Source organism: Rhinolophus sinicus, chromosome 17 (genome assembly GCF_057876585.1).
Source record: "Rhinolophus sinicus isolate RSI-liver-muscle chromosome 17, RSI-T2T, whole genome shotgun sequence".
NCBI classification, from domain to species: domain Eukaryota; kingdom Metazoa; phylum Chordata; class Mammalia; order Chiroptera; family Rhinolophidae; genus Rhinolophus; species Rhinolophus sinicus.
This window is the reverse complement of record NC_142517.1, coordinates 48305534-48317174: the sequence shown is the minus strand read 5'-3', so window position 1 is coordinate 48317174 and position 11641 is coordinate 48305534. Positions and strand designations below refer to the sequence as shown.

Here is an 11641-nt window from a genome sequence, read left to right as displayed (position 1 = left end):
TGACAATGTACCTACTACCTACCTACTACTTCCCATTGTAAAATGGGAAGAAGCCACTGATGCTTTCTCTCACAATTATAATGTCCACTCTACTGGATTGGGGATTAAAGGAGTTAATTAACATGAAAGTGCTAAAAACAGTGCTTAGGTACCTAGCAAAGATTCTGGCTCTCTCTTTTTTGTCTCTCCTGTCTGTGTATATACATAAACTCAGAAGAAAAATTTTCTCAGCAGCAATGGTTAACTGGTCACTTAATACATATGACCAATGTGATCTCAATTCTCACAACTGCCTACAGAATAGATTGTATTATCATCCCCATTGTGTATGAGGAACTGAAGCTCCAAAGAAAGAGCGAAATAGGTCCATTGAGGAGAGACTATAGTGAGAATGAAAATGCAGATCTAGAGTATTCTCTGTGACACTCTTCGAGTGCTGTGACTTTATCATGTATGGCTCCTCTCTCTACTCTTCTCATTTCTTTCTCCCTAAGCAAACTAATAAATAAAAACCAATTACTGCCTACATGCCAATTTGTTCCTCAGAAAACACTCTTGAACTCCAGTCAGAACAAGGTACTACCTAAAAGGTATTTCACCTAATTGCCACAGGCATCTCAAATTGTGCATTCCAGATAGGAATTTGTCATTTTTTACTCAGGAGTCCTCCACCTTGCCCCCAAACATGTCGCTCATGTGTTCTTTCTCAAAGAATACTGCCCAAGCAGAAAACCTGGGATTTATCCTGTCCTTCCTGTCCACATCCTGCATCTAATCAGACAGCAGATCTATTGGCGTTTGGATCAAAATCCAGTTCTCTTGATTTTATCTTTAAAAAAATCTTCTGCCCTTCCTCATCTTCCCATTTCTACTGCCCTAGTTCAAGCATTCATTTCCCTTGCCTGGGCCTCCGTGGTGAACTTTCCCACCCAGATGGCTGATGTCACTTTCCTGCTCTCATTCAGTGATTGAGAGATACTTGTCAATTTCTTAAACAACAACGCTCCTCTAAACCTAATCAGAGAAGGCTTAGAACTTGATCTCCTGTTACACTGTTCCCTCATTCTATATACTTAGCCAAACCAAATTATCCATGGTTTCTGAAAACAAATACCTTTTTCTCCTTCCAGCTTTTGCTATTCCCTTAGCTGTATCCTACTCTCTTTTCCTCTGGACAAACTCATCTTCCTCCAAGCGTTTCCTCAAAAATTTCCCGTCATTTACCCAGGTGCTTAGGCCCTATCTCAATGATCCCAGGGTACATTGTTCACACCCCTGTACAGTTTTGATCACAATATCTCACAATTGTTTTCTTTTTCATTACATCATCTTTTTGAGGATTTTTTTCAATCTTTGTATCCCCACAAACTATAATAATGTCCAATGCAGAATAAGGTTCCACTGATATTTGTTGCTGAATGAACCACTGAATGTTAAAGAGCCACTGTGAAAATTTCTCACTCTAAAGCACAGTCACTGTTGTGGGAAGGACTTATCCTTTTATTTTTATTTATAAATCACTTTCTAATTTTAACATCACTATTGGAAATCAGGTAAGGCAATTACTGTATCCCCATTATATAGGAAACAGAGGCTCATTAGACACGCTCATTTGCTCAAGACTACAACAGTTCCCATTAAAGGGGCTTGACAAGTCTGCTGTCTCCCAAGTTCAGTGCTTCAACCTTTTACACAGGTGTTTTATACAGGCTCCAGAGTGACAGCAGGGACTACAATAGATACAAAATCCAAAACTGCCACTTCTCCAGCTAGCCAAGAGTTTGGACTACATTGAGGTCCACAAGTCTCCAAGGCTGCAGAGGCAGATAAATATAGTGAATAATGGCATGGGCTTTGGAGTCAGATGGACTTAGATTCCAATCCTGGCTCCACCACTTACTATGCAACCTTCAGTAAGTTACTGAACCTTTCCACACTTTACATTCCTCACCAATAACACACGGGTAATACCTACCCCTCAGAGTTGTTGTTAGGTCTCAGAAGTATGTAGAATTCTTCTTTCAACATTTATAGACCTATTAAGTGCCAGTCACTGTACAGAGGCTAAAACCACAGTAAGTGTTGGATAAATGCAAGTGATTACTGCCAGGGCATGTTTTCCTCCACTGTATCCATGGGGTCCAGGCCTCAACAGGCTACACTCATACCGGCACCAGCTCTACTAGGAAGAAGGGCTGCAGATCAAGTGATTACATTCCAGGAAGGAGGCCACGTTTTTCCCATTGCTACACTAGGAGGAAGGTCAGGGTCAAGCTTTCTTATGCCGTTTCTGCACAGAAGTAGATGCTAACATGATCAAATCTCTCGAAGAGCAGGCTCCCAAGAGGGACAGAGGGTCACAGGAGGTAAAGATGCCATTTTCATTCAGCAGCACAGAAGTCAAATTAGAAAGAGTAGGGCTAACTCTGCCTCTTAGACCAGGGATCTTTAGTCCAAAGTCAGGGAATGGTGGGCTTCAGGTGGGTGTGCATTGATGGGGTGGGAGTAGGGGGTATATGGGATCCACAAGCCCCTTGGAAAGTTATTTGTAAGAGTTTGTGTAAAACTTTGTATATATGCAGCTCCTAGAAAGAAGGTCCATTATATTTATCAGCATCCCAAAAGTTCATGCCCCTAAAGATGAACCGATGTTTTAAGATGACTAGGAAAGAGAAGGAAAAGGGGTTTAGTTCTTTCTGTTAAGGGCAGCTTCCCCACTAGCCTGGGCTCAGAGTTGCTACAAACAGCGCCCTCTCACATCCACCCCCCACCTCAGTCTGGCCTCTAGTCACGATACCCCAGAAAACAGACAGAAAGGGACCTCAGGGATAAAGGTCTTTATTCAACAAAGTTATCTCACCAGTAACAAAAGAACAGGAGCTTAACAATTCCCCCAAAGGTCTGCAGTAGTGTTCACCGCTAGCAGAAGGAACCAAAACCCGCTTACGTATCAGTTGCAGCTCAGAGCCCATGGTGGCCACTTAGAGGTCATAGTTGGGGTTCTTCCGAAGGATAACAAAACCTTCCAGAATGGGGGTGACGGGAAGATACTCCTCCGTGGCCAATTCTGCCCGCTCTCCATGGGCCAGCAACACTGGAGTTGTGTGTGTCTGGAATCCTGTAATGGTCTTAGGCTTGCCAGCCTGGCCCACCACATCCACTGCCTGTAGGGTGAGAAAACTGAGATGAAGAGACTCCAGATGGCAATGTAGCAGCAATCCAGATCCCATACCAGTGTCAGAGAAGCAGGTCTATGGGCATTCTCCAAGTTACAGAATATAACCTGAGCCCTCCCCTCTGCTTAACGCCTTACCTGGCCCACTCGGACAGACACTTGCAATGGCTGCAGCTCCTCGTCAAATGTAACCAGCATTCGGGGCTGCATGGCAGCCACCAGCCCATATAATACATAGTGTGATTTGCCTAGGATGACTGAGAGCACAGGACATAGTTAGAAGCATAAGGGCAGACCTGGCCTAAACCTTGGGACCTCACTCCAGTCCTGACTCTTTAACCCCACAGGTACTACGAACCAGAGATGCCCCCACTTTACTCTGCCCCCAGCCCTCAGACTTTATATAATCAGTTTCTCCCAGTCACTCAAGAGCAGAAACTGGGTTTATTTCTCCATCCTCAAATCTCTTTGGGCCAGATCAAAAGTGTGGGAGATGAAAGTCTCATGAGGCCCTCACAGATCCTAGAACCTCAGGAACCCAGTGTTATAGAGCTAACTCAAAGTCCTGCTCCTAGATTATCAAGGTGGCCCTGGTAGCGGTGGAGACAGGGCACCATGTGCCACCATATAAGATTCCTGACAGGAACTCACTGTTGCGGACATCCAGGAAAGAGACAAGCACAGTGAGCAGCCCAGCCACGGCCACTTGACTCATAAGCTGCCGGTCACTGTGGTAGGGGCAGAGGGTGAGTGTACCCTTCCCTAAATGTGTCAGGCCCTGAAAAATACAGAGAGAAGTGGAAGTGGGGAGTCACATCTGAAAAGACATCAGCTAACCTGGCCACACAGAAATCCCACCACACACATCCTCCCTCTGACCAACTCAAGTTCCCCTGCATGTAACTACATGTCTCCCTTCCATCCCCACAGATAGTTCCCTTGGCACACTCTAAGGAAACGAGTTCTATTCTTTACCTGTGCCAAGCGCACCATGAAGAGGTTGTTGGGATCCTTGGCGTGATACTGGGCTAACTGGCGCAGCATTGCAGCCAGACGGGCATTATTGGTACCTGGAAACATTAAGCATTACAGCAGCTTGAAAAAGGGGCCTCAAACCTTCCTCCAAGCTGTTTAAGATCTTTTTCTGACTGATACTCACCACTGCCTACCATGCCCATGGCAAAGATGGAGTTATAGGAAACTTCTGGGTCAGCATCATGAGAGAATTTGCTTAGGGTATCCAGGATGTTGAGTCGTGGATTTGAAACAGAGATTAAGGCCAAAGCTAACGGCACAGCCCGTCGGAGTGTGGGCTCCCCATATCTCAGCTGGTGATAAAACAAAACAACAACGGTGTCACAGAAAGCAATAAAAACAAGCTCAGTTACAGGAACAGACTGATGAGTAAAAGGGGCTTTAATCAAAATTTTGTAGAAAGGGCACAGTAAAAAACACTTCTCAACCATGAAAAACCATCAGGAAAGTCTCCTCTGGGGAACCCCAGCATCAAAACCAATATATTCCCATATTTTCCATGCGATACTCACCAGGTGGCCAAAGGTTCGTAGTGCCATCTCTGCACCAATCTCCTCTCCCATAGCAATGAGGGCAATCCCGAGCACAGCCACTCCCTGCAATTGAAGAGGCGGCAAAACCCAGTAAGCTCAGGAAACAAAATACTCACCCTTGACTTGAGTCCCGTCGAAGAAGAAAAGCTGTCCTGTGGGGCACAGCCTTACCCCTCATGTACAGAATCCGGTCTCATGCTATTTCAATACCCAGCAACACCCAGAGAGGCCCTAAAACAAACCCAAACCCAGCCCGCTTGCTCTCCGACATGCTTATCTTTTCTCAAGAGCCCCCTGAGTGCCCAGCTGCCCACGGAACCTGATGTGCTCCCATGTCGGCGGGGGCTTCCTTCTTATCCTTCTCTTTCTTTTCCTTCTTGTCTTTGTCTTCCTCCTTTTCCTTGGAGTCAAAGTGTTCGCTACAAATGTGGAGCAGCTGCTGCACCTTCAGTACATTCCCAGAGCCTGCAGCAGGATGGTTAAGGGAAAGGGAGGGGAGAAATGAGAAGGCACCAAGGAAAAGCTTCCTCCGGGAAGAAGAGAAGCTAATGCAGATCAGAATGACTGAGAAAGGACAAGTCTGAAAGGAGGTCCAGGAGAGAAGTGAGGAGTTACTGAGAAGCACAAAGACACACACCTGCATAAGCACACACATCCACCAATGTGTTGGCAAAACTGCGGAACGGCTCTGACACAACCTCCAGCGCAGCCAGGATTGCCTCAATGGCCTCTCCCTTCCCTACAGGACAGATTCAAGGGGTCAGAGGACACCTGTTTCCATACAGCACAGCCTGACACATAAACCCTCCCTGTTGTATCTAGTTACTGTCAGCCTTTTGCCCAAACAGAGACATCCCCTCACCCAGGTGATTGAGGCCCAGGCCAAGAGGAAGCCAACGGGCGTAAGTGTCCTTGAGCTCAGTCTCTGACTTCTCCATGATGGTCTGAAGGATAGTGGAAGTGACATCTCCATTGCAGGATCCCACTGCTATCATTCCACAGGCTAGAGCTGTCACACCTGCCACCTAGAAATAGGAAAATCAGTATTACACAGTGTAAGTTATTAAAACAGTTGTTTACCTATGTCAATTCAATACAGCCAATCCTACAGTGTGCTATAACCATACTAGGTAATAATCCATTTCTGATGGTAGTCAAGTAACAACAGTAGCAACCACTCACTGAATACTTTCTATATGTCATCCACTATGCCAATTACTTTGCATACTATTAACATTTAATCCTCACAACAATCCCATGGAACAGGTCTTTTTTTTTTTTTAATTTATTGGGGTGACAATTGTTAGTAAAATTACATAGATTTCAGGTGTACAATTCTGTATTACATCATCTATAAATCCCATTGTGTGTTTACCACCCAGAGTCAGTTCTCCAGAACAGGTCTTTTATTGATGAGAAAAATGAAGCCTAAGAAAGAGACTGAGTTATGTGTCCAAGATCACATTGCTTATAAGCAGAAGTGGCAGAATTTGAACTGAGGTCTTTCTGTCTAAATCCCCTGCTTTCAGCCACCATACTATATTTACCCATCACTAAAACTACTGTGCAAAAGTGAGAAAATTTAGGATTGGCCAATAACTAAAACAGTGACAATCACCCACCACCAAGCTGGGTTAAGTTACTCCCCACTCTAGTCTGGCACTTCCTCGTAGATCCCAAGGGCTGGAACTCAATACTGAAATGTTAACTCTTTAGCCGTTAACACCACCGGAGCTTAGAATCCCAGTTTCAAGGGATTTCACTAAAAGTGATACACTTCCCCCGCCCCACCCCCACCCCCACTTCTATCTATCCACCATTCTTTCTCCTTCCCTCCCTTCCTTCCTATCTACCTGTATCTATCCATCCATCCATCCCTCCCTCCCTCCCTTCCTCCATCTATCTCCCCAACTTCTTTTTTTCCCCATTATCTATCACAGAGTGGTAGGACTCAGAGAACCTTCCCCACCTCCCTTAAATGACCAACAGCCTCTACTCACCTCCATACTGGACTTGGAATCTCCCATCACAGGCAGCAACAGCGTTAGGACATCTTCGCGATTGGAGCCAGCATAGGCCAAGCCTAGCCTGCAAAAGCCAGGGATAGGCAGTCCCCAACACACATCCAAGGATAAGACAAGGAAGAAACAAAACGAGGATTGGTCATTCATGAATGATTTCAACAGTCACCAAGAACCAAATACACAACAGGCACAATGGTAGTTCTTGGCAATACAACACTAAGGTGAAAAGGGCCAGTTTCTGTTTTCACAGAGTTTTCAGGCTGAGTGCTATGAGAAGGAGAAGCAGCCTTACCCAAAGATGGAACCAAGTCTCATAGTGTTGCTGTTGTGGAGAACATAGTCTGAGAGCAGAGCCAGAGCCGGGTCACACTCATTCCGGACCCCCGAGTTCACGATGCCACAGGCCAGGAGGGCTCCTGACTACAAAATGCAAACAGAGTCTCCACTTAGGCTATTCTACCTGCCTCACCACGGAGGACGCAACGAGAGCCTCAGTGCAGCACCCATAGCATCAACTTTTAACTGGAGTTGAAAGCCAGGTAGATCTTACCAGTGAAAGGGAGGCCCTGCGGGCCCTAGAACACAGAAGGGGAATGTCCCCATGAGTGGGCTATGCCCAGACCAACCTTGATGTAATCCTCAGAGGAGTACAGGTACTTGTCAATCTGTGTGAGGCCACCATCCACGTCCCACAGTAGAATCATGCCAAGGGATGCAGCTGCACTCAACATTCCTATGTCAAGGAGAAAGCTTAGTTTTAAAATGGTCCCACACTGAGAAAACTATTATAAAGAGCTCTCCAAGGACTTGCATTAGGGATTGCTTGTCAGGTAATATACGGACCTAGAAAACAACAAGAGTGACCAAAGCAACACAAAGATAAAGTGGAACAGAATTATACCATGATCCTTGTTCTTGTAAAGCCATTTGTTGCCATCATCAGTCAGCAGCTTGTCCTGGCCAAAGGCTGCATTCACAAAGCCATTCACGAAAGAAGAGGCCAGGTTCATGCGGGCAGAGTCCACTTGAGAGCCACTGCCCCCAAACCCTGCAGAAGAGGGAGAGAAAAGGAAAGGAAGGCTGGTTTAGAGTAGGGCAAGAAAGGAACACCGCACGGCGGCTGGTCTCTGGTTCTGAGCTAGCCCCTTGGGATCCTCTATCTTTGCCCCCAACAGTGACCTGGAAAAAAGCTAAGTGGGAATTCTGAGCTCTATGGAATAAGTGTATTGGGCCAAGCTATCACTCCCAATACAAGGGGTAATTAACAATACTCCAATCTCCACACACATGCAGATGGCTACTCACTGTTGTTCTCTAGGTGGGTTTTATAGATGTCGTCAGGCACCTTGGGCTCCATGATATCCAGCTGAAGAGAAGTCAGAGGGTCACAACTGCTACCCCAGGCCTCCCCTAGCTGTCCCTTCTGCTATCCCACTAAATGGCAATTCTAACCAAGAGTCTAGTCAGTTTTAGTCAAAGAAGTGAAATGTCAGATAGAATCACAGCCAAGAAGAAAGCCTTGATGGTGAAAAGGGCAGCCTCACCTCCCGAGCTAACGCCAAGAAGTTGCTGTTGAGCTGCACATTGGACATGATCTCTGTCAGGTCCTCATATTCCTCCACATCTTCACTCAGCTCCAGAAACACCCCATGCCGGCCTAGCATGAAAGCCATCTGCTTCTGCACTACCCTGGGGGAGAGAGCCATCACATCAACTCGGCCCCCGTTCACTAAGGGCACAGAAAAGCACCTCAAGTCCTAACCAGAACCTGCAAGTCCCAGATCTTCATGCAAATGTCCCCGCCACCTCCCACGCAAGCTTATCTCTTCCTTTGGTGACTTCTTCCCTACATACACATCCTTGCAGGAGGTGAAGATGTCTTCTACCAGCTCCATGTCATTGAGCATCAATGCCAACCTCAGAGCTTCAGGGAAGCGACTGAACTTTCGGAACACACCCAAGGCACAACGTAGTAGGGCAGAGTTCTCAGGCTCGGGCACGTAATTCACACAACTATGAAGGTAAAAATAATAAAGGAATCAGAAGTTCCAGACATTCATTTACCCCATTTAATTCACTTACCCGAAATACTAAATGCCTGCTATATACATACCAGGCACTATACTAGATGGTGGGACTACTAAGGAGACACGATGTCTCTGTCCTGAAGAAGCTTACAGACAATAAATTAACTATAATCTGACACTACCCTTGATGCGGATGTTCTGGGAAAATAGAGGAGGCACAATTAAGAGAGAAGTGCTGGGGAGGGAGGCCTCACCATGCCCTACCGTGCTCACTCACCTGGTGAGATAGAGGCAGACCTTTGCATATGCATTCTCGTCAATGTCCTTCTCCAGCATATCCACCTGCTCAATTTCCATGAGCAGGTCGCAGGCCTCATGCTCCGCATTGTGGGCCATGTTGTAGGGGACAATCTCCTTCACAAGGGTCAGCAGTGGCTCCCGCTGTGTCTTCTCTGCATCATCCAGCTCCTGCCACTCCTTAGCCACTTCTCCTGCTAGATGCCTATGGAGAGATAGGCCCAAACCATCAGGGGAACACAGCTTCCCAGGAAGCACTTTCTTGTGGGTCAAGGAATTTAACGTCTGCGAAACTCAATCCATTGGTACTCCAAAACAGATAGTACCTCCAGGTCCTCCCAAGACTAAATTCAGAATTATGCCTTAGCACCCCTTTCAGATTCCCAAGGAAAGGTCTTACCTGACATACTCATGACCCCATGATGCCAGTTCCTCTTGGGAGCCCACTAGCCGATACTTGAGGCATTCACGCTCCCCACTCATGGTCATGGCCAAAACAGAGATGATATCAGCAGCAAAACGCTATAAAGAAATAAGTCTTTGAAGTCATATCCAAGGTAAGGGAGGGTGTTAATTATGTAATCAAGACCACTATCACTAGCCCCCCAATTAAGCACTAACTACACACCAACCTCTTTACTAGAAATTTACACACGTTATCTAAGCTAAGCCTCGTGATAACGCTAAGGTTAGTGTTGCTATCTCCCTTTTTAACCCAACATGGCTAAAGGGCAACAATAAGGGGAGAGTGGAGAAAGATTGACTGTTGATGTTATTCTAATCACAACAATAAACTATTAATTTAAAAGTTTTCAGCAGAAAAGACTCACAATCTAGAAAGAGTACTATGGCTGCTGTATGAAAAACAAACTGTGTAGGAGGTCAAGAACAAAAGGAAGAAGGCCAGTTAGAAGGCTGCTTCACTAATTCAGGTGCAAACTGAAGATTTCCTGGATTAGCATTATTCCAACAGGCAAGGAAGTGATTGAACTGGGGATATATTTTAGAGATAAAACGAATGAATGTACATGGGATGTGAGGAAAGAAAAAAGTTAAGGTTACACTGAAATAAATAGATCATAACAATGAACTCCCAAGGTCCAACATAAATGACAGAAACAGTATCTTCTGTTCACAAAAGAAAGCAATCCTCTTGTCTGCTCTTATGTGAGTATTTTGACTGTGAGACGCTCTGTTCAGCCAGCTCAGATCTCAGGTCTACCAGGCTTCCTGTGACTTCCCATGAGCCCCATGGTCTTGACGAAAAGGAATTCCTAAACTAGGCCTCCATCGAATTGGGAAATAATTTTACCTTATTCTCTCCAGGAGCCATGTTCTCATAGATTTCCTTCAGCTTGCCATAGTGAGGACGCAGAAATTTGAGAGGCTTGGGCACTGACGTCATGGACGTTGTAGAAGAACGAATCTGCCTTCGCAGTTCCTCCAGGGCTGGTCGGTACAGGGATGTGTCCTTCTCCTGAAAAGGAGATGTAAGGGTCAGACAAAAAGTTATAATACATCCCTCACGTCATAAGACACAACTGTTTAACGATTCCCCCTGGGAAAAGTCACTGTCTTATTCATCTGTGATTCTCCAACTACCTGCACACTGCCTGGCACAAAAACAAATGACCCCAGTGAAGAGTTCAAGAACTGCTTTTCCCAGGAGAGACAACTACAAAATCTTTTAAAAATCCTTTGTTACTTTCCTCTCACAACTTCGCCATAACACTGACCCTAAAATACAGTCCACCTTTCCCTATACCTCATATAGAAGTTCTTGCCCCAAAATGGACTAAAACAAACAAGTGGGAAAGCTCCAAACACGCACCAGCTCATGTTAACGTATCATGACTCACCCCCAGTCGTTCCACGAGCATCTCCAGTTCATCCTGAAGTTGTTTGTCCTCCTCAGACTGGAGAGTTGGGGTAAGAGGCTCATCAAGAGAAGGAATCCCAAACACATCCTCCTCCCATTCACCCTGGGGCAGGTGGAGAGTGAGTCTGCCTCCTTAGAGAGGGACCAGGTGGACAAGGAGAGACAGCGGGAATGGGAAGCCCTGGCGGGAAGGCAGCTTGGCTTCTGGACCAGGCTCTGCTTGAATGCCATTCTAAAAACTGGGGTGACAATGACCCGCCCGGGTCCATCTCACGAGACGGTGGAGAGGGCTGGCGGGGGTGGCGGAGGTTACCGCGCGGAATGGAGGATGAGGGGCAGAGAGGCGGGGTGCCGGGAGCCCCGAGGGTCTCCCCATCCGCCCTCCCCCGAGCGCCGCGGGGCCGTTGGGAGTCGGGCCCGAGGCCTGCGGCGCCTCCGTGACTCAGCCTGCGGCCTCCTCCGCCGGCCCCCGGGGCCACACCTCACCAGCTCCTGCTCTTTGTCTTTGTCCCCAGCATCCCGCCGGTCCTTGCCGCCCGGCTTCTCGTCTGCGCCGCCTGGGGCCGTCACTGGGGGCTGCTGGGGCTGCAGCGGTGCCTTGTCTCTGCCACCCTCTTCCATCTCCACGGCCACTGCCGGCCAGCTGCGTGCGCACCACTCGCACCGCCCCG

At 46.9% G+C, this 11641-nt stretch overlaps 1 protein-coding gene across 1 annotated transcript; it reads right to left on the bottom strand.

Annotated features, from left to right (window-relative positions):
- Window positions 1-2822: 2822 nt before the first annotated feature.
- Window positions 2823-11641, bottom strand: PSMD2 (proteasome 26S subunit ubiquitin receptor, non-ATPase 2). The gene is made up of 21 exons (XM_019735769.3): window positions 11457-11641; window positions 10951-11007; window positions 10404-10568; window positions 9492-9613; window positions 9072-9296; window positions 8622-8780; window positions 8312-8456; window positions 8073-8133; window positions 7669-7815; window positions 7394-7500; window positions 7060-7187; window positions 6744-6831; window positions 5606-5768; window positions 5381-5482; window positions 5063-5208; window positions 4723-4806; window positions 4335-4503; window positions 4151-4245; window positions 3827-3953; window positions 3314-3432; window positions 2823-3164 (listed from the first exon to the last, which is right to left on the bottom strand). The coding sequence occupies exons 1-21, from the start codon at window positions 11589-11591 to the stop codon at window positions 2982-2984; spliced, it is 2727 nt and encodes a 908-aa protein (XP_019591328.1). The 5' UTR covers window positions 11592-11641; the 3' UTR covers window positions 2823-2981.

Coding starts and splice junctions, on each gene's coding strand:
- PSMD2 (XM_019735769.3), bottom strand. CDS start 11,591: ATGGAAGAGGGTGGCAGAGACAAGGCACCGCTGCAGCCCCAGCAGCCC. Junction 7,188..7,393: donor CCTCTGAGGATTACATCAAG/GTTGGTCTGGGC, acceptor TGCATTTTGTAG/TCAGGAGCCCTCCTGGCCTG. Junction 5,483..5,605: donor CCTGGGCCTCAATCACCTGG/GTGAGGGGATGT, acceptor TCTGTCCTGTAG/GGAAGGGAGAGGCCATTGAG.